The following is a 22,780-nucleotide window of genomic DNA, read 5'->3' on the forward strand; positions in this document are numbered from 1 at the left end:
CACAGTTATGAAATTCATTTTATTCTAATAAAGACTAATGTATGCCTGATAACCTAGTGATAATCCATAAGTTTGGTAGTTCACAACATTTTTAGAAAGCACATAAGATTAACATTCAAATAAGACATTAGAGAAAGTTTTATAAACAATGAAATGTTTACTATAATTCTTTTTTAAAAACCTTAGTTCATCTTAAAAGATCGATGAATTTTTGAAGTATCGGAAGAAAAAGAAAATAAAATTTTCCCCCAAAAATACATACGAACCACTTACTGGCACTTGTATTTTAAGTACCTGGAAGAAAATAAAAACAGATTTTTAAAGGTAATTAATAACAGCTTGTACGAGGGCTTGTTTCATTTGATTTGGCACCAAGTAAACTAAGAGTAAATATGCCATCAAAGACATAATCAAGCTTCTCCTCCACCTCTCATATTGCCCCACTTCTCCTACCAAACCAAACAGTACATCAGCAACCATCCTTGTCCCACTAAGGAATCACTTTAGATTCCAATTTTTAAATGGCTGCTCAGATGACACCAATAGAGTTCTTTCTCCTTAAAATAAGGTGGCAGTGAATGCTAACAGGTACTGATTTTTTTTTTCATCACCATCTTGGAGAACAGGTATTGATTTCTTTGATCAGGAACAAAGAACTCCTTCAGGAAACTCACTTTCCTGTTAACATATCATGTAAATTCTTTTTATTGGCATACCTCTTTACTAATTATGATTGATTGTTATTTATGCCAAAGGAGCATTTCCCAGGCATGCCTCATCTGTTTACTAGTGACAGTATGCTTACTTTATTTACATAGTGCCATGGGTTTTCTCTTTTTTCTTTTTTGCAGGGTTGGGGACGGTACCGTAACTTGTTATTTTATTAGGGCAGATCAATCATTCGGATCAAAAAAGAGAGAAACTGGCAAGTAGATCCTAAAACACATTTCTTAACCTGAGTCACATCTGAAAACAGACTATAATTACATTTTGTTGAAAATTTATTCAATTTTGGTGCTTGTCCAAGGACTTATAATGTCAATTTCTGACATAAATCATAACCCTCAGTACACATGCATTTTCAAAGGAAACAAGTCATCTTAAAGTAAGACTTTTCTTTATGTGAATTGATAAATTTTTATAGCAAATTGAAAATTCTGAGTAAACAAAGTATGGTTAACAACAAAATACAGCATATGTGGTTAGCATATACATTTCTTAGTGTAAAGGCAGCTGTGAATTTGTGTCTTACAACAAATCTGTAAATCCAGTTGCTTTCTTTCTGGAATTTTATATAGTGTCTCACCATGTTCCAAAATGCTAGAAATGTCTTTTTTGGCATCACTCTAGGCAAAAATTTCTGACATTTTCCCTAATGACATGTAACTTTTTTTAACTTTTCCAGAAAAATATGGAAACTTTACTGACCACTTATTAACTGAACAAAACGTTAGATTACTACCAAATGCTCTTTTAATTTTGCTCTAACAGATGTTTTAAAAGTTCAGAAATGACTGATATTTTTGAGGATAACTGAATAAAACACACTAGTTGATTTCAAAGGATGAATCTTAGTATCTGACTCATTTGGCACATTCTTAGTATCCAGAATAAAATCAGTAGAAATAAAATTAATCCAGAACAAAATCAATAGAAATAAAATATAATTTTCAAAGAATTCATACATACTGGAAGTCTTAGGAAAAGCAGCTTCTAAATGCAAGGACTAGGAGGTCTGCCCACCTTACAATTAATAGTTACACACATTTCTCCTCATGGAGTAACTGAAGCTTTCTGGCTTGTTTGTGGAACTTTAGTTTGTAGGAAAGCATATACATAGGGCCAAATCTTGTTGGTTTCTGTTCCAGAAAATGTTTCCAACACCCCTTTTTTCCTAAAGATGAAACAAAAACAAAACAAACACAGGTCTGAGTCTTCCTAATAAGCTCTTTCAAAGCGTTTCTGTAAATGATGATGATGTAGATTTAGGAATTTTGGTAAGTATAGGTCTGCGTAATCAGGAGAGAAAGGCACTTGGCTGGGCATTGGAAAATTTAGATTTTAGTTTCAGTTGTACTCTTTGGCTTACAGAAATGGGCGCTTAAAAAAGTAACAGCACCAGGCCAGGCACGGTGGCTCAAGCCTGTAATCCCAGCACTTTGGGAGGCTGAGGCGGGTGGATCACAAGGTCAGGAGATCGAAACATTCTGGCCAACATGGTGAAACCCCATCTCTACTAAAAATACAAAAATTAGCTGGCATGGTGGCTCATGTCTGTAGTCCCAGCTACTTGGGAGGCTGAGGCAGAAGAATTGCTTGAACCAGGTAGTCGGAGGTTGCAGTGAGCCAAGATCATACCACAGCACTCCAGCCTGGGCGACAGAGGGAGACTCCGTCTCAAAAAAGTAAGTAAATAAAATTAAGTAAATAATAACAGCACCTATTGTTTATTGAGTTTATTGAGCATGCACTGTATGTCAAAGGCTGTGCTACATGCTTTACATATAATAGTTTGTTTAATCCTTTCCAAAGCTCAAATTTTCTTATTTTACTGATAAAAATCACATCTTTATAATGTAGCTTGGCCCCAGTCACCAAGTTGGTAGTACATTTCTGAAGAGAACCTGTAAGATATTAGGACAACTGTCAGCTTTTTTTTTTTTTTTTTTTTTTTTGTCTACTTACTCCTTTGCAAAAGCTGCTTTCTAATACTTGAGTATCCTTCCTTTTTGCCTAGGCCAACATTTATTTTTTCCTCTATTCCACTCTTTGAATTTTAACAGAAAGGGGAATAAAAGTGTTAGTTTTATTGGGTTTCCTATTGACTATCTTCATTTCTCCCCAGGCAGATTTGTCTAGCTTGTCACTAGACCAGCAGCCAATGTATATTTTATTTACTCCAGTTTCCTGCGGATAATATAGTGAGGAGTGAGGATAAGAATACTGGGGTTGCTTTTAAAGTCACACAGATTCCCTCCAAAGATTCTGGCATTCCTTTTGCTAACACCCCTCCTCTAGCCCACCTACACATATACGCACTGGTTTAAAGGGTGCATAAGGACAACCTAAGAACTCTGGTTTATTTTTACACAGAAATATTTTCTGTGAAACCAGGATCCCTCATACTTTTGTAGCCCTTCTTACTAGGTTTTCAGGGGTTTCACTAAGGACAAAAGCATTCCTTTCTTGATACCTCATAAAATTTACCACAGTTAACTTAAATAACACCCACAGTTTTCTGGGTTAGAAACACTGCAAAGATGGGAAATTATGCAAATACGATATTCTTGGGATATTAGAAACCCTCCTGCTTCTAAATTCACAGACACCTGGTATAGCTTTCAAGGGAGCAAGCTTCTTAACTGTTGTAAGCCACTTGAAGAGCCACTTTAAAAAACAAGCCAATGTCACAAGTGGGTTAATTACTGAGGGCACAATTGCAGGCGCCTATTCAATCCTAAATCGTGTATGAACATTTGTCATTTTTATTTCTGTGTAATAAAATGGAAGCAGCTTCAACAATTGGTCCTTCAAAGAGTAAGGGCATCATGTTGTTTGTAAACATAGACCAATTACTCTATAATGTCCCACAGCTAAGAGGCTTTTTTAAAACAAAACAAAAAAACCCAACAATACAGCTGTCGGCATTTTTAAATAACAATGCTGACTAGGCGGGCAGATCACGAGGTCAGGAGATGGAGACCGTCTTGGCTAACATGGCGAAACCCAGTTTCTACTGAAAATACAAAAAATTAGCTGGGCATGGTGGCACAAGCCTGTAATCCCAGCTACTTGGGAGGCTGAGGCAGGAGAATTGCTTGAACCTGGGAGGCGGAGGTTGCTGAGACTGTGCCACTGCACTCCAGCCTGGGTGACAGAGCAAGACTCTGTCATAAAAAAATAAAATAAAATAATAACACTATTACTAATCTTCTTGCAAATATAACTGTTTTAAGTCTCGCTCTAGTTCTATGTGTGGGAGTCAAGAATGAAAAGTGTGAATTAGGCCGGGCGCGGTGGCTCATGTCTGTAATTCCAGCACTTTGGGAGGCCCAGGAGGGTGGATCACCTGAGGTCAGGAGTTCAAGACCAGCCTGGCCAACAGGGCAAAACCCATTTCTACTAAAAATACAAAAATTAGCCAAGTGTAGTGGCGGGCCCCTATAGTCCCAGCTACTGGAGAGGCTGAGGCACAAGAATAGTTTGAACCTGGGATACGGAGGCTATAGTGAGCTGAGTTGGCACCACTGCACTCCAGCCTGAGAGACAGAGTGAGATTCTGTCTCTAAAAAGAAAAGAAAGGAAAAGAAAAGCTTGAATTAACAGCAAAAGCCAGAAGCAGCCTAGAAAGACTTTTAAGGTATCTCCTAAGATAGAGATCTGTGTCATTCACTTCATCTTTGCAGCCTCCCTCGATTTCCTTTCCTACATTTTTTTTTTTGAGACAAGGTCTCACTCTGACACCCATGCTGGACTGCAGTGGCACAATCATAACTCACTGCAGCCTCAACCTGCTGGGTCCAAGCAATCCTTTTGCCTCAACCTCCCAAGTAGTTGGGACTATAGGCATGTGCCACCATGCCTGGCTCATTTTTTTTTTCATGTTTTGTAGAGACAGAGTTTCACCATGTTGCCCAGGCTGATCTTGAATTTCTGCCTCTTAGCCTCCCCAAGTGCTGGGATTACAGGCATGAGGCACTGTCCCGGGTCCCTTCCCATATTTTGATATTTTGACGGAACGAATCCCAACTACCTCTGGTACGTGATTGCACTGGGGGATTATCTATTCATAGACTTACAGTGCTGGTGTTAACTGCCCAGCAACAATGCGTTCTCCCTTCTGGTTACTTTTGGGAAACAACCTCTCCACCAGACTCAGTCACGAGGTTCAGGAGAGACTGTGCCCACTCCGCATCTTCAAGGATGGATATGATCAGAGCTAATCGGTGCCAACACCAAGACTTTTGCTGGCAAAAGAAGCTCTTTTCTTCTGGGGTTCCTGACTAGTAGGAGGTAAACTAGAAAGTTGAGGGGCTGCCACACAGGGAGAGCACACCTGAGACTGAAGCCAACACAGGACAATGGAGCTGAGAGACTGAGTCCTCATGATGGGTGTTTTCAACACCTGGACCCATCCATCTACTTTTGACTTTTTAGTTACATTACCAGTAAATTTCCCTTTTGCTTAAGCTGGTGTGAATTAGGTTCCTAGTTAATATAAGCATATTTCACATTGAATAATAAATACTGTCTACCCAGCACCCCGCCTCACCCACATACAGAGCTTCTTGGGACCTGTCAGGGACTGGATCTAATTGTCTGTGTGGACCAAGGGCCTAGCACAGTGTCAAGAGAGTAAACAATAATTGCTGACAACGAATGAGTTAATAGCCATCAGGGCTGTTCTAAGACTTTCTAGGATCTCTCACTTAATTGTTAAGATTCACTCAGGGTGGTTGGCAAAATATTAAGGGAAATATTAGGGAAAGTTATAAGTTATAATCTATAGCCTTATAACTTTCCCTAATATTTCCCTTAATATTGTGCCAACCACCCTCAGTGAATTCTAACACTTAATTCCTTTAACAACCCTATAAAGTAGATACTATTTAATATTGCCTGATTTTACAAATAAGGAATTTGTGGCATAGAGGTTAAATAACTTGCCCAGGCAGGGCAAAAGAGATGGTAAATTTCAGAACCAGCCTCATTAAACAAATGACAAAATTACAGTAATGGCTACTATAAAAAGTGGATTGCCAACCTTGTAAATTTATGCTCCAAAGACAATTAAGATAGTTTGAAAGGCCAGGCATGGTGGCTCATACTTGTAATCCCAATGCTTTGGGAAGCTAAGGCAGGAGGCTTGTTTGAAGCCAGGACTTTGAGACCAGCCCATGAAATATGGCGAGAGCCTCATCTCTAAAAAATGTTTCTTTAATTGGCCAGGTGTAGTGGCACGAGCCTGTATTCCTGGCTACTTGGGAGGCTGAGACAGGAGGATTGCTTGAGCCCAGGAGTTCAAGGCTGCAATGAACTATGATAGAACCACTATATTCCAGCCTGGGTAACAGAGTGAGACCCTGTCTCTAAAAATAAATAAATACAAAATAACAGTTTGGAAATTATTCCTTCAGATTTTTACTGCATACATATTCTACTACAACAACAATAACAATAGCTAACATTTCTATAGTGCTTTCTATGTGCCAAGCACAGTTCTAAGAGTCATACACATTAATCTTTCAACCCTTTACTCTCTTCCCCAATTAATAGAGGAAAAAACAGGCAGAGGTTAAGCAGAATGTGAAGGCAAAGATGGTGAGTGGGACTTGAACATGGTAATTCTGGCTGCAGAGACTGTGTTCTGCCTGTGATACTGTTCTGCTGTGATCAGCATCAGTATTTAATAAGCAAATGAATGAAAGGGGAGGCAGTCAATCCACTGCAAGGAGAGGGAAGGCTCAGTAAGAAAACTGGACTGTTTCTTAGCTTAAGTCAAATACTTATTCAGTAGAGTTCCCATATGTGTTGCAGACAAAACAATGTTACAATATAAGATTTTATAGACTGCTAGCCAATTACATAGTCTGAGGGAGTAGCTCTCATCTGAGATTCTTCTATACCACAGCATCCTGTATTGGCAAATATGGTGGGCAATATTAGATTTGCCTCCCCAGCATTCATTCCAGCCCTCCCTCCGCTACTGATCATCCCTAGCTTACGATGATTCAAGACAGGATTTTTTAGGTTTATGATGGTATGAAAGCAACATGCATTCAGTAGAAATTGTACCTCGAGCACCGGTACAACCACTCTGCTTTGCAATTTCAGTACAATATTCAGTAAATTACATGAGATATTCAATACTTTATTATAAAACAGTCTTTGTGTTAGATGATTTCACCCAGTTGTAGGCTAATCTAAAGTGTTCTGAGCATGTTTAAGGCAGTCTAAGTTATGGTGCTTGGTATTTCAAATTACAATGAATTTATCAGGACATAATTTCATGATACATTGAGGAATATCTGTACATAGCATAGTTTGGGTGAGACTGTCCCACCACCAGCTCTGGATGTGGACTAGTTAGTGTAATCAGTGTAATCCTTCCCACCCCAATGACTGGTTCTGCAATGGGCAGTAACCCAAGCCTGTAACAAAGTGCCAGGCATTCCCTGACTGCAGTGGCTGTTCAAGTTAGCTCCGTCTGAGTGACGCTCTGGGCTTCTTTTCACTGGGGGAAAGGTCATGAAAGAGGAAGCCCTGGCTATTCCTCCAAATGTGTGCTACCATGCAGGAAGCCTAAGGACAAAGCCAATACACACAGGAAGGCAAAACCAAGAGAACAGCAACATGGTCAAACCCAAGTGTGACTGAAGCACAATCTACTTTGTGGACTTCTGTTACACAAGCTAATGTATTTCCTTTATTACTTAAGCCCATGTGAACAGGGTCTTTTGGCATTTTAGCATTTCAGCTGTAGAATAAGGTAAATCAAAACTAGACTTAGTACACCATTATGCAAGAGTAGTTTGGAAAAGCAAAAACTCACTGGTAATATTCCAGGACTGGCTTTGTTTGGTCTTCATAAGCCTTTAGTCTCTTGATAACTGTCTCTGGTTTATCATCCTCACGCTGAATGAGAGGCTCTCCAGTCAGATCATCAATGCCCTAAACAGGATCAGAAGAGACTAGTATCAGATATCATATTTCTGAAAGATATTTTCATAAGCAGTTCAATTATTATTAAACAGACATCTCTGTGCAAGTGCCAAGCACAAAAATGTGCTAACTTTTAAATAAATGAAATCCAACCTCAAGACAGATCATCGCCAACAGAAACAGGAGACGCCAGTTTCATTTCCATAGTTATCAGTCACTTTAGCCTTGGAGTAAAAGGTTTTCTAAGCAGCCTCTAAGTACGTTCACATATATACAAAGAGATTCAGCTATAAACTAGGAATCTCAACTGCAAGTCCTAAATAAACCAAGGTGTTATGAATCTCTATCAGCCCAACTCCTAACACACTCCTTGGCCGAGTAGGAAATCAACAAATATTTTTGAATGAGTAACAAACCCCTGTTGCTCCTGGGGCACCTTTAGCACCAAGCTCAGTGGACTAGATCACTCAACTATACCAGGTAACCTGAGAATATACCCTCAGGAGTTTTGGTCAGGCAGAGGATTTCCAAGTTCATAAAACATGTCTGTGAGAGCAAGAGGACTCAGGGATCGTCTGCCATAGGACAGTTCCACAACAATTACTCACCACAGTTTTGGGAGGGTTGAATTCAATGTTGTAGACTCGGCCACTGGCGGGATGAATCCACCGAGCAGTAAGGCGTTGTTTAATGACCTCAAAGGGTACATTCAGGTTAATCACTGTGTCGATCTGATAAGCTCTATCTAGAGCTTCTGCCTGTGGAAGCGTCCTTGGAAAACCTTTATAAAGTAAAAAAAAGAAAAAGAAAAAAGAAAGAAAGCATGGGGAGAGGGGTAGAGAGAGAAGAAAGAAAAAGACTTAATGTTAAACAATCTGAACAAAAGGAATGAGGCTCACCAGGCAGGTTGATCACAGCTGCAGGGCAACTCTGATGGATACCTGTCAACTTGACTAGGGCAGGAGTGCCCAGATATTTGGCAAATATTATTCTGGGCATATCTGTCAGGCTGCTCTTGTTAGAAAATTATCATGTAAATAGGCAGACTGAGTAAAGTACATTGCCCTTCCTGATGTGGGTGAGTCTTATCTAATCAATGTTAAGGCCTGAATAGAACAAAAGGCTGACCTTTATGCAAATAATGGAGAATTCCTCCTGCCTGCTACCTCTAACTGGGACACAGGTCTTTTCTTGTCTTTGAACTCAAACTGAACTCAGGATCTTTGGTCAAACTCCAGAGGCTGGCCGGGCATGGTGGCTCACACCTGTAATCCCAGCATTTTGGGAGGCTGAGGTGGGCAGATCATCTGAGATCAGGAGTTCAAGACTAGCCTGGCCAACATGGTGAAACCCCATCTCTACAAAAATACAAAAATTAGCCTGGCATGATGCTGGGTACTTGTAGTCCCACTACTCAGGAGGCTGGGGAGGGAGAATTGCCTGAACCCAGGAGGCAGAGGTTGCTGTGAGCCGAGATCATGTTATTCCACTCCAGCCTGGGTGACAGAGCAAGACTCCTTCTCAAAAACAAACAAACAAATGAACAAACAAAAACTCCGTATTTCTGAAATACGACAAAATGAAACTGAAGTTCAGCTAAAGGAAAACTATTAATGCAAAAGAACAAACCCTAACAGATGTGTCATACAGCTAAACAATGTGATTCAAAAATAGAGAGGTAAATGTACCCGATGAGTGAATTCAGAAATATACCCAAGCATATTTGGGAATTTAAAATATTTGGATCAAAAACGTTTGACTTTGCAATGTTGTTATTAAGGACATTTTATCCAGAATACCAGAAAAAAATTAAAATTGGTAGAAATAATATATTTTCAAAAGCAACAAAAATTCGGCCAGGTGTGGTGGCTCACCCCTGTAATCCCAGCACTTTGAGAGGCTAAGGCAGGTGGATCGCTTGAGCCCAGGAGTTTGACACCAGGCTGGGCAACACAGCAAGACTCCTTCTCTATAAATAACAAAAGAAAAACATTAGCAGGGTGTGGTGGCACATGCCTATGGTCCCAGCTACTCAGGAGGCTGAGGCAGGAGGATTGCCAGAGCCCAGGAGGTCAAGGTTGCAATAAGCCATGATGGCACCACTGCACTCCAGCCTAGTGACAGCAAGACATTATCTCCAATTTTAAAAAAAGAAAAGAGGCTGAGTGCGGTGGCTCATGCCTGTAATCCCAGCACTTTGGGAGGCCGAGGCAGGTGGATCACGAGGTCAAGAGATTGAGATCATCCTGGTCAACATGGTGAAACCCCGTCTCTACTCAAAATACAAAAAATTAGCTGGGCATGGTGGCGCGTGCCTGTAATCCCAGCTACTCAGGAGGCTGAGGCAGGAGAATTGCCTGAACCCAGGAGGCGGAGGTTACGGTGAGCCAAGATCGTGCCATTGCACTCCAGCCTGGGTAACAAGAGCAAAACTCCGTCTCAAAATAAGAAAAGAAAAGTGACAAAGGTTAAAACTGCACATGCACAATTTGTTAGCACTAAAAATATTGCCTGAAAAATTACATTTTCTTGTTAACCATGAAATGTGGAAAAATTTGCCAGTGACCTAGACCTTACAATGTGCTAAGATAATGATAATGACTAAAACTATACCCAGGAAAACTGGATTTGGGAGAAATAATGGCCCCCAAAGAAAGCTTATAATGGCAAAATCTCAATCTATACAATTTTATATAATAAAAAATAAAGTATTTATTATTAAATTTACACTAAAGTAAGTGATCCTGGTGAAAACAATTTAGTACATTTAACAAGCACAAATGGACTTTAACAACTAAATCTCAAGCACTTTCTAGATGCCAAGTACTGTATGCTAAATGGTTTACAAGAATCACTTCTTTTAACCATCATAACAACCCTAAGAGAGGTATTTCTATTATTCCCACTTTATGAATAAGGAAACTGAGGCAGAATGAGGCTAGGTAACTTACTCTTTTGCTCACAAAGCTCGCAAAGTGATGGAAGTGGGATTTGAACACAAGCTGCCTTACCTAAATGTTCCTCAGTAGATTAGTTAAATTATGATACAGACACAAAATGCAAGCCCATGCATTTTTTTATTTCATGAGGCAAATCTATGTGTTAAATACAGATTTATTCAATGAAAAGGCAAAATGCAAAACATGGTATATATATATGTATGTGTATGTATTATACAAAATAGATATAAACATATTAGATACTACTCATGGTGAGGGGAGCTAGAAATTTAACTCACATCTTATACCAAATATAGTGGTATCTCTGAGTTCCACATCTGTGTATTCAACCAATTTCAGATCAAAAATATTCAGGAAAAAAAGTGGATAGTGGCATCTGTACTGATCACGTACTGACTTAGTTTTCTTGTCATTATTCCCTAAATAATATATTATAAAAACTATTCATATAGCAATTACATTGTATTAGGTGTTACAAGAAATCTGGAGATGATTTAAAGTACACAGGAGGCTAGGCTAGGCGTGGGTTACATGCAAACACTACACCATTTTATATAAGGAATTTGAGCATGCATGGCTTTTGTTATCCACAGGAGGTGGGTGGAGGGGTCTTGGAATCAATCCCCCTGAGGCTACTGAGGGACAACAATGACAATTTTGTTATTGTTCTATTGCAAAAATACCTTTCCTTTTTAAAAATTAAGAAAGATGTAAATGTATCACAGAGAGGCTCGCAATCCCCAATGATCATATCCTTTAGAAATAATTACTTTTAATTTATTGGTATGTAATATATTAGGATTTTTTCTGCAATTAGTGATAAAATATATATATATACACATATACATTCAGAACGGGAATCGCTTGAACTGGGGAGGTGGAGGTTGCAGTGAGATGAGATAGCACCATTGCACTCCAGCCTGGGCAACAGAGCCAGACGCTGTCCCAATTAAAGAGAAAAAAAGTACCTGTCTCTCCACTACATTACTCTCTATTCTCATCAACTTCTTTTTTTTTCTGAGACAGCGTCTCACTTTGTCACCCAGGCTGGAGTGCAGTGGTGCAATGTTGGCTCACTGCAACCTCGGCCTCCTGGGTTCAAGCGATTCCCCTGTCTCGGCCTCCCCAGTAGCTGGAATTACAGGTGTGTGCCATCACACCCAGCTCATTTTTGTATTTTTAGTAGAGACAGGGTTTCACCATGTTGGCCAGGCTGGTCCTGAAATCCTGACCTCAGGTAATCTGTCCTCCTCGGCCTCCCAAAGTGCTGGAATTACAGGCATGAGCCACCACCCCCAGCCCACATCAATTTCTAATTTACCTCTTGGCACTTTTATCTGTGCTTACCCACGTTTTTGTTTACTTGTTTGCTACTTGTCTTCTACTAGAATGTACTTTACATAAGGACAAGGACTTTAGAACCTTTTTTTTTGAGACAGAGTCTCGCTCTGTAGCCCAGGCTGGAGTGCACTAGTGAGATCTCAGCTCACCGTGACCTCTGCCTCCTGGGTTCCAGTGATTCCCCTGCCTTAGCCTCCTGAGTAGCTGGGTTTACAGGCCCACGACACCATACCCAGCTAATTTTTGTATTTTTAGTAGAGACGAGGTTTTACCATGTTGGTCAGGCTACTCTCGAACTGCTGACCTCGTGATCCCCCCCACCTCAGCCTCCCCACTTCTTCTTAGATAAAGCAAGCAAGTCAGGGCTGCAGGGCTTGGTGAGGGCAGCTGACTGCATGCATGCCTGTACGAGAAGGTGGAGTACTGGGGTTGAGTAAGAGAGAAAAGTATGTAAGCAGCAAGACTAGATTAGCTACCCTCTTCCAAAAAAGGATATTATGATTCAGATCTTCCTGAAGAAAAGGCTTATCCCAAGTTTATCCCAATTTTAGTGAGAGCTCGGGACTCAATTAAAACAAATCTCTGTTGTGTCCTCTCTATATTAACAAAACTAAAAATCAACCTACCCTCAAGGATTCTGCCATACCTCTGGCTAGGGAAAGTTTACAGGTTATTGTAGATTACTCTTGGGTTTTGCTTCTTCTGTGGTGATCCTCCCATATCACAGAATATTGTCAAAGAAAGGGAAATGAACTAAAGCTACATCTGAAAGGAGCTTAGAAATCACGCAATTCACTTTCCTCTTTCCATTTGGATATAGAACTGGTCCCAGAGAAAAAGATGACTGGCTTCAGGATAGTCCCAAGCACCCCCAACCACCATCCTTGACATCTGTCCAAAGCCCATGAAATGCTCATTCTCCTGCCAGCACTCTTTATTTTGGGCAGGTGATATGCTCATGACACTCTACTTACCATCCAAAAGCCAGTTATACTGGGTGAGATTTTTCAGTTCATGAAGGGCCAGCCGAGTCATGACATCATCTGGGATGAGTTTCCCTTGGTCAATGAAAGCCTTGGCTAACACGCCAATTTCTACAGCAGAGGGGGGAAAATCAGTAAGTGCATTCGTTTTATCCCATTCCAGGCACCTCGAACGAGTTGTCTAAAGGGGAAGTGTGAATGGCATACTCATATGAAAACGTGCATCATCAACTTTTCTGATAAAAACAAAGGTTACGGCTGGGCACGGTGGCTCATGCCTGTAATCCCAGCACTTTGGGAGGCTGAGGCAGGTGGGTCACCTGAGGTCAGGAGTTCAAGACTAGCCTGGCCAACATGGTGAAACCCCGTCTCTACAGAAATACAAAAATTAACTGGGCATGATGGCGGGTGCCTGTAATCCCAATTACTTGGGAGGCTGAGGAAACACTTGAACCCTAGAGGCAGAGGTCACAGTGAGCAGAGATCATGCCATTTGCACTCCAGCCTGAGCAACAGAGCAAGACTCCGTCTCAAAAACAAAAACAAAAAAACAACAAAGAAACAAAAAACAAAGGTTACAAAATAATCTAAACTTCATATTCTTCATTATGGAAAAATACATAAATGTAAATATACAGACAGAAAAAAATACTGCAAAGGTATACACCAATAAGTTAATTATAGTCATCTCTGTGTGATAGGTTTATAAGTGTTTTAAATAATATATACGTATTTTTATGTATTTTCTACCAGAAAAAAACTATGAAATAGCTAAAATTATTTCTTTTAAAATCGTTTTTAAAATAAAATAAGAATTTGAAATTATCATTATTTTGAAATGATTCAGTTTAAATGCCTGCTATCCTGTTATTGTAGAGACTTTTCCAATCCTGTAAAACAGGTGCTGCTATCATGACACAATTCAATTTTTAACCAGATTAGCATTATGATTATATTCCATTTTAATTAACAAAACAACGCTCGAAAAGAGTTTATGAACAATTTAATAATTACCTACAACTAACTATATGTCACTCTTATGCAACAGTATCTGAATTTCCTCATGTTCCTTTACTAAATTATTGTTATACATTCAGAACTGTAATACTATTGTAATCTGCATACCTACAATTTTATGTTCTTTTTGTCACTTAGTATTATTTAATAAATACATATAGTCCACTATAAATATCTACATAAGATTTTAGAAATAAATATATAAAAATACACTTTATTACAACAGTACTGCTAGACATTTAAATTGCATAAATTTGTCTTGACTTTTCCTCATCACCAAAGACTCTTCTTTTTTTGACTTTGCTTTTTTTTTTATTTCTCTTTGGAATTATTTCCAATGAATAAATTCCCAGATGTCAGATTAAAGGATCAAGGTATATATAAACATTTTCCTAAGAACTTGGAATGAATTACCATACTGACCTCAAAACAGATTCTAAATTGTCAAATTCATGAAACTTTAGATTTTTAACTAAGAACAATAACTGCATGGACACCGGCTGTCATGTGGCAAGTGTGCTGCTGGATTTGCAGACTGCTCTTAGAAGAGGGCTTGGCAGATGTAGAGCTCAGGACTCACTAAAACAGCCTTATACTTAATGTGTGAACCTCTGTGTCTCCAGGCTTTTGACCACTGCTCGGGGGAGGAGAGCTTCAACCTTATCAACAGCATTTGGAAAAAAACTGTAAAAGCGTGCAATTCTCTAGAGCCAAGTCCCAAAAAAATTGTTATTGGCCCTTCCCCTTACCTCTCACTCAACAGGCCAAGCCCTCTTCTAAATCCCCAACCAGCTGCAACAGATGGGTTAAAAGATGGGGTTAATTAATAAAGTACTTAATTGCATCTGTATATGAATAGCTTTAAGAAAAGTTTCTCTGCCCTTGCCGCTTCATATAATAATAGAGATTCTAGCCAAGGCAATTAGTCCAGAAAGAGAAATAAAAAGCATCCAGAAAAAAAGAAGTAAAACTATGTCTACTTGCAGATGGCATTATCTTTTACATAGAAAATCCTAAGGAATCCACTAAAAAACTATTGGAACTAATAAATGAGTCCATTTGGCTGGGTGTGATGGCTCATGCCTGTAATCCCCAGCACTTTGGGAGGCTGAGGCAGGCGAAACACTTGAGGACAGGAGTTTGAGACCAGCCTGGCCAACATGGTAAAACCCTATCTCTACTAAAAATACAAAAATTAGCCAGGCATGGTAGCACGTACCTGTAACCCCAGCTACTAGGGAGGCTGAGGTAGGAGAATCGCTAGAACCCGCCCAGGAGGCGAAGATTGCAGTGAACCGAGATCACATCACTGCACTCCAGACTGGGTGACAGAGCAAGACTCTGTCTCAAAAATAAAAAATTAAAAAAATGAGTCCAGCGATGTTGCCAAGTACAGGATCAATATACAAAAATCTAGTAATTAAAAATCTGAAGATGAAACTAAGAAAATGATTCCATTTATTTTATTTTATTATTTTTTGAGATAGGGTCTTGCTTTGTCACCCAGGCTGGAATTCAGTAGCATGAACACGGCTCACTGCAGCCTTAACTTCTCAGTCTCAAGTGATCCTCCTGCCTCAGCCTCCAGAGAAGGTGGAACTACAGGTGTGTGCGCCTGGCTAATTTTTGTATTTTTTGTAGAGACAGGGTTTTGCCATGTTGCCCAGGCTGGTCTTGGACTCCTGGGCTCAAGTGATCCCCCTTACTCAGCCTCCCAAAGTGCTGAGATTACAGCCATGAGCCACCATGCCCAGTCTCCATTTATAGTTGCATAAAAAGAGGCCGGGCGCGGTGGCTCAAGCCTGTAATCCCAGCACTTTGGGAGGCCGAGGCAGGTGGATCACGAGGTCAAGAGATCGAGACCATCCTGGTCAACATGGTGAAACCCCGTCTCTACTCAAAATACAAAAAATTAGCTGGGCATGGTGGCGCGTGCCTGTAATCCCAGCTACTCAGGAGGCTGAGGCAGGAGAACTGCCTGAACCCAGGAGGCGGAGGTTGCAGTGAGCTGAGATCGCGCCATTGCACTCCAGCCTGGGTAACAAGAACAAAACTCCGTCTCAAAAAAAAAGAATAAGAAAATTGGCCAGGCGTGGTGGCTCACGCCTGTAATCCAAGCACTTTGGAGGCCAAGGCAGGTGGATCACCTGATGTCAGGAGTTCAAGACCAGCCTGACCAACATGGTGAAACCCTGTCTTTTTTTAAAATAAAATTTAAAAAAAGTATAAGAAAATAAGCAATACATTTTTTAAAAAGAAGTACATAACTTTTCATCTGAAAACTACAGTATGTTAAAACAAAGAAGATCTAACTAAATGAAAAGACATCTCATATCCATACCTTTTAAGAGTTGTTTTTGTTTTTTGAGACAGGATTTCATTCTCTTACCCAGGCTGGAGTGCAGTGACTTGATCATAACTCACTGCAATCTTGATCTCCTGGCCTCAGCCAATCCTCCCACCTCAGCCTTCCAAGTAGCTGGAACTACAGGCACATACCACCATGCCTGGCTAATTTTTATCTGTAGAGATGTGGTCTTGCTATTTTGCCCAGTTTGGTCTCGAACTCCTGGGCTCAAGCTATTCTCCCACCTCAGCTTCCCAAAGTGCTGAGATTACAAGTGTGAGCTACTGTGCTTGGCCTAAGAGTTAATACTGTTAAGATGGCAATACTCTCTGAAAATGATCTACAGATTTAATGCAATCTTATCAAAACTTCACTGGTGTCTTTGCAGAAACTGACAAGCAGATCCTAAAAATCATGGAAATGCTAGGAACCCAAAACAGTCAAAACAATCTTGAAAAAAAAAGCACAAAGTTGCAAGATGCACATTTTGTATTTCAAAACTGTAATCAAGACTATGAAGTACCAGTATAAGAATATATACATAGGGCTGTGCGCAGTGGCTCACGCCTGTAATCCCAGCACTTTGGGAAGCTGAGGTGGGTAGATCACCTGAGGTCAGGAGTTCAAGACCAGCCTGCCCAACATGGTGAAACTCCATCTCTACCAAAAATAAAAAAAATTAGCCAGGCTTGGTGGCACACGCCTGTAATCCCAGCTACTCAGGAAGCTGAGACAGGAGAATTGTTTGAACCTGGGAGGTGGAGGTTGCAGTGAGCCAAGATCATGCCACTGCACTCCAGTCTGGGCAAGAGAGCAAGACTCCATCTCTGAAAAAAAAAATAATAAATAAATACATAAAAAGAATTCTTACAACTCAACAGTTAAAAAAAAGCAGTTTCTCAGACTGAGCAACCACATACCAACCTCACAATTTCTACCATAGTTGAACTACTATTCACTATACTGTTTTCTTTACTATATAGTTCTTTATAGGGACTTAGCTTTAAAAATTAATAGCTACAATTTTCCTGAAATACAGCTTTGGTGTGCTAGTTTTGTGTCTATTTGGTTGTTTCAAATCTACTTTGAAATAAATAGATTAAAAAGTTTTTTCCTACCTAAAATATCTATTCATGTCTATCTCATGAATCTCAATGTGGGAAATACTGCATAGAGAAAAGAGTATTTAATTAGCACAAAAGGAAATCTATGTTTTCACCCTAATCCCCCAATAAATGCTGTTTACTATCGAGCAAGTTCTTTAACCTCTGCTGAACTCAGTCTCCTCATCTTTAAAAGAGAGGCCTGATTTTGGGAGGCTGAGGCAGGTGGATCACCTGAGGTCAGGAGTTTGAGACCAGCCCGCCAATATGGTGAAATCCCATCTTTACTAAAAATACAAAAATTAGCCAGCCACAGTGGTGTAGTCCCAGCTACTTGAGTTGGGAGGCTGAAGCAAGAGAATCACTTGAACCCAGGAGTTGGAGGTTGCAGTGAACCGAGATGGCACCACTGCACTCTAGCCTAAGGCAACAGAGTGGGACTCTATTCAAAAAAATAAAAGAGAGGACTGGACTAAATGTCTAAAGGTCAGACTCAAGTTCCCTGACTCAAAGGTTCAGAGATGATCTACAGTTATTCCAGCTTTGCTACTGTCAATGGGTTGCCTAATGTTTTCAGAGTCCTTATATATTTCCTGGGATGACCTTAAACCTTAGCTATAAAATACAGCCATGGGCTATAGAATATAGCACTCTCATGAAACAATGGCTGAAAAGTAAATTGGCATAATCCTTCTGTTGTATTATTTGATAGTACCACATTTGTAGAAATTCTATACTAGGAATTTATTTGAAGGAAATAAGCAAAGACATGCCAAATGTTTCTGTGAAAGGTTAACAGTATTTATTACCAACAGTGGTTAACAACGCACATGTCCAATAACAGGAAAATGTTGAATAACTATATGACCTTGATAAAATTAAACATCTTTATTTTTTTTGAGAAAGAGTTCTGTTCTTATAGCCCTGGCTGGAGTGCAATGGCACTATCTCGGCTCACTGCAACCTGCGCCTCCCAGGTTCATGCAGTGCTCCTGCCTCAGCCTCCTGAGTAGCTGGGATTACAAGTGCCCACCACCACACCTGGCTAATTTTTGTATTTTTAGTAGAGACAAGGTTTTGCCATGTTGGCCAGGCTGGTCTCGAACTCCTGACCTCTGGTGCTCTGCCCGCCTCAGCCTCCCAAAGTGCTGTGATTACAGGCATGAGCCACCACACCCAGCTTAAACATCATTTTTAAGACTGCTTAATGACGTGTGAACATACTGACTATAAATGAGAATACAAAAGTAACATCATTTAGCATATGACAATTTGTTTTTAGAATATAACCATTTTGCAAATACAAATGCAACAGAGATTTAAAAGAGAGAGAGAGAAAGAAAAAAAAGAATAAAAGAAAATGCACCTAAGGGTTAATTATAATTATCTCTGTGTGGCAAGGCAGAATTATGAGGGATCTTAATTTCCCTTTTTTATATTTGCATGACATAGACACGATTTTCTTCTTTTATAATAAATATGCTTTATTTTTTTTTCTTTTGAGACAGGATCTCACTCTGTCACCCAGCTTGGAGTGCAGTGGTGCAATCTTGGCTCACTACAACCTCTGCCTCCCGACCACACATACAAGCCACCGTGCCTGGCTAATTTTTTGTATTTTTGGTAGAGATGAAGGTTTTACCATGTTGCCTATGCTGGTTTTGAACTCCTGACCTCAAGTGATCTGCCTGCCTCAGCCTCCCAAAGTGCTGGGATTATAGGCATGAGCCACCAAGCCAGGCCTACTCTCTTATACTTTGGTTAACCTGACTCAAACAGTACTAGTATGTGGGACTGTTTACTGTTACCTAACTACTTCAATATGTTGCATTAACAACATTTAGCAAGCAAGTCAAACAACCTTTTTTCTTTTCTTTTTTTTTTTTTTTTTTGAGATGGGGTCTTGCTCAGGCTGTAGTGCAGCATTGTGATCTGGGCTCACAGCAACCTCCACCTCCCAGGTTCAAGCAATTCTCCCACCTCAGCCTCCCAAGTAGCTAGGACCACAGGCACCTGCTACCACACCCTGTTAATTGTTTTTGAATTTTTTATAGAGACAAAGTTTCACTATGTTGCCCAGGCTGGCCTGGAACTGCTTAGTTCAAGTGATCCGCCCACCTTGGCCTCCCAAAGTGCTGAGATTACAGGTGTGAGCCTAACTGGGCCTAACTTATAACTTAACCTTCTGAAGAAGTTTAATTACCACAAGACACTTCATTATTTTTTAAGATGTTAGAGAAGAAAGAAAGAAAAGTAGAGGGCAGGGATAAAAAAAGAAAGAAAGAAAGAAAAGTAGAAATGCATCAGAGATGCTGGGTACTGAACCAAAGAACTCCAAGAGACAAACTAAAAACGCTGGGCTTTTTTTTTTTTTTTCACTTAAACGTCAGTCATTTTTAAATATACAAACAAACAAACAAAACCCAGCTGGAAATAAATGTCCATTAAGGGGGAGCTGGTTAAATAAATCATACTAGATTCTGAAAACACATGTCTACAAAAACAGAATGAAATGGATTTGTCCATCTTCATGTGAAATATATCCCAGATATAAAGTGAAACCACACTGGTGCAGAGTATATACACATAGTATGATCACATATTACATACGAGAAAGGATATACATACCTGTGCTTGTAAAATAAACCACTCTAGAAGGAAACACTGTTCTCCACCAAAGAATGGGACTGAGGTAGGGAACGAAAGAGGGTGTTTGCTGTTTATGCTACGCACTTCTATCCTGTTTTCTATCCCAAAAAAAAAAAAAAAAAAAGCCCTTGTGTAGGCATTATTTCTTTTTTTTTTTTTGAGACGGAGTTTCGCTTTTGTTACCCAGGCTGGAGTGCAATGGCGCGATCTCGGCTCACCACAACCTTCGCCTCCTGGGTTCAGGCAATTCTCCTGCCTCAGCCTCCTGAGTAGCTGGGATTACAGGCACGCACCACCCTGCCCAGCTAATTTTTTGTATTTTTAGTAGAGACGGGGTTTCACCATGTTGACCACGATGGTCTCGATCTCCTGACCTTGTGATCCACCCGCCTCGGCCTCCCAAAGTGCTGGGATTACAGGCGTGAGCCACCGCACCCAGTCCTGTGTAGGCATTATTTCTATGTAAATGGGTTTCAAAATGAGTTTCAAAACAGGTTCTATTTTGAAAAGTAAAGGTCAACATTTATTGAGAAAATAACTCCTGCTATTGGCTTTTTAAAAACAACCTTCTCAAGAGAATTTACATACCACAAAGTCACCCACTGTATAGTGTAGATTGTTAACTGGCTTTTGTGCTGAGTTGTAAGAATTTATTTGGCATGAGAAACGAAATATTTTATGTAACCAAGTACAAGAATAGCTTTGCTGTCTAAGAAATCTAGGGATATCAAAATTTGAGATAATTTTGGAATCGTAACAAGGGTAAATAATACTTGGCCTTCGGATTCTGGGGGAAAGGTCACAACTACAAGATCCTGTAGAGCTTAACCACACCAAAAAGAAGAAAAGAAAGAGAAGAAGAAGAGGAAGGAGGAGGAGGAGGAGAAATAGAAAACAGAAAAAAAAGAAAGGAAGGAAGGGAGGGAGGGAGGGAGGCAGGAAAAGAAGGGAAGGAAGAATGGGAGGAGGAAAAGACAAGACAAGCAAGCTCTAGCAGGGCTAACGCCAGTCTTCTGTATACACCAGCACATTGAATAAGCCGAAGCTCACTCAACTCGATGGACCCCCAAGAGTGGCTGCCACCGGGGAGACTTGTGGCTCTGAAACAAAGCCCGGTGGTTTCCCTTCTTCTCTGGACTTCGAGCTTGACCTAACTTTCCAGTCCCTTCCCCACCCCATAACCCGCCCAAAGCGGCCCACGAAGGCCGGAGTTTTCGGGGCGCAGTCGCTCAGCAGCCCGAGGTCTCTGTCTCGGGCAGCAGGAGGGAAATGCTGCGCACTCAGTCAGGCACCCGCGTGCCCAGTCCAACCCCTCGCCCGCAAAGCCCGACCCGGGCGACAGCGCACGGCCGGCCCTGGGTCCAGAGTTCCCACCTGTGCCCCGCAGCATGTTGTCCCGGAGCAGGTCCCCGCTTGAGAGGTGCTTCAGTTCGAAATGTTTGGTGATGCGTGACGACACGGTGCCCTTGCCCGAGCCTGGGGCCCCCATGATCACCGCGCGCAGCAGCCGCGCGGACGCCCCCATAGCCGCAGACCGAGGCCCGCGCCGCGCCAGCACCAAGGCTTTGGCCTGGCCTGTGCGCTCACCGGCTCTGCGGCCCGCGCCAGCCTTCTGGCAGCGCCCTAAGGGGCGGTAACCGCAGCTCCCAGGCGTTCCCGGAAGTGAGGCGACGGCCTCTGGGGCCGCTCCGCTAGCGCCCGACCCACTGCTGCGCCCGCCTCTCGGCGACCCCGGCGCGCCCCCTGCCCGGCTACCGGCCCGGTCCCGCAGTGCAAGCCTCACCCGCTCAGCACTCTCTAGGCCGCCCGGCTCCCACTTGCGCCGCTCCGCGGTCCCTCTCCAACGGAAGCTCGGCCCGGATCCCTTGGGCGCCTCTCTGCACCCACCTCCGCGCGCCCTCCACTCAGCTCAGATCTACTCCACGCCTCTCCGCGACCCACGCACCTCTCGCCCTATCCGGCCCAGTCCCGGCCGGGTGGACCGCGCTGCCTTCTGTCCCACCTTGGTAACTCCTGAGCGCCCCATGCCTACCTCTAGTCGCCCCTGGGAGCCGCTTGGTTTCGGAATCCATCCTCACCCACCCCTCCATCAACCCTTTCGTAGCCTTCGCCCCGGTCCATGGCAGGCGCTGCCCTCCCCAGTCCCTGCCAGACACACCGCACTTCCGAGCTCCCTTGGCAACCCACTCCACCTGGCGTCCACTCGAGATCCCCTTCCCTCTGCTCCCCTGGACTGCCAGACGCCCCGCTTCTGCACCCACTTCCTCGTCGCCCCTCCCTCCTTCCTCCTCTTCCTCTGCTGCGGAGCGCCGTCTCTTCCCACTCCTTCTCTGTGTAGAATCACAGGGAGTGACCTTGAGCTGAGAGGGCCTGCCTCATCTTACAGGAGAGGAAATCCAGCTTTGGTCAAGTGAGATTCTTTTATAAATAACATAAAAGAGTAAAAGAGTGGAAACAGGCTGCTGTAGATAGGCAATCGGAAGAGCTTTGAAAAGATGGCCTTTGTGCTGAGTACTGAATTAGAATATGGAAGGTGAGAGACAGAGGCAAGGAGGAAGGCCCTAAAACTGGAGGTTTGGCATGTTTCAAGAATGGAAACAGAGGACAGACATTTCAGTGAGTCGCATTTTGTCTGTAAAATGGACATAGAGGATTAGAATGGAGGAGTTCAAGTACTGTAGTACTTAGTGCAATGACAGCTGCAGGGTAAATGGTCAA

At 41.7% G+C, this 22,780-nt stretch overlaps 2 protein-coding genes and 1 long non-coding RNA gene across 4 annotated transcripts in view; 2 read left to right on the forward strand and 1 right to left on the reverse strand.

Moving 5' to 3' along the window:
• AK3 (adenylate kinase 3) lies at window positions 1–22,351 on the reverse strand. Of its 2 annotated transcripts, none has more exons than XM_035305076.3 (5): window positions 21,846–22,351; window positions 12,938–13,057; window positions 8,271–8,443; window positions 7,553–7,671; window positions 1–1,894 (listed from the first exon to the last, which is right to left on the reverse strand). In XM_035305076.3, the coding sequence occupies exons 2-5, from the start codon at window positions 12,996–12,998 to the stop codon at window positions 1,774–1,776; spliced, it is 474 nt and encodes a 157-aa protein (XP_035160967.1). In that variant the 5' UTR covers window positions 12,999–13,057; window positions 21,846–22,351; the 3' UTR covers window positions 1–1,773. The 2 variants fall into 2 exon arrangements, with proteins under 2 accessions (XP_035160967.1, XP_002742949.1); XM_002742903.7 differs by lacking the exon at window positions 21,846–22,351 and adding an exon at window positions 21,437–21,687.
• Window positions 21,732–22,780, forward strand: part of LOC144582048 (uncharacterized) — a 3,440-nt gene continuing 2,391 nt past the window's right edge. The window contains exon 1 of the mRNA XM_078368455.1: window positions 21,732–22,472. Within this exon, the coding sequence (XP_078224581.1) occupies window positions 22,087–22,472 (386 nt within the window). The 5' untranslated portion in view covers window positions 21,732–22,086. The remainder of the gene's footprint in view (window positions 22,473–22,780) is intronic.
• LOC103793066 (uncharacterized) overlaps window positions 21,934–22,780 on the forward strand; it is a 23,483-nt gene continuing 22,636 nt past the window's right edge. Inside the window, exon 1 of the long non-coding RNA XR_013533840.1 lies at window positions 21,934–22,068. This is a non-coding gene — a long non-coding RNA (uncharacterized LOC103793066). The remainder of the gene's footprint in view (window positions 22,069–22,780) is intronic.

The sequence above is a fragment of the Callithrix jacchus genome, chromosome 1 (assembly GCF_049354715.1).
Source record: "Callithrix jacchus isolate 240 chromosome 1, calJac240_pri, whole genome shotgun sequence".
Lineage (NCBI taxonomy): Eukaryota > Metazoa > Chordata > Mammalia > Primates > Cebidae > Callithrix > Callithrix jacchus.

Excerpts from the sequence above, each read along its gene's own strand:
- AK3 (XM_002742903.7), bottom strand. The coding sequence starts at position 21,587 with ATGGGGGCGTCCGCGCGGCTGCTGCGCGCGGTGATCATGGGGGCCCCA. Across the intron at positions 8,444-12,937 it reads GTATAACTGGCTTTTGGATG|GTTTTCCAAGGACGCTTCCA; the intron begins GTAAGTAGAGTG and ends TACTTTATAAAG. Across the intron at positions 7,672-8,270 it reads TCAACCCTCCCAAAACTGTG|GGCATTGATGATCTGACTGG; the intron begins GTGAGTAATTGT and ends GATCCTGTTTAG.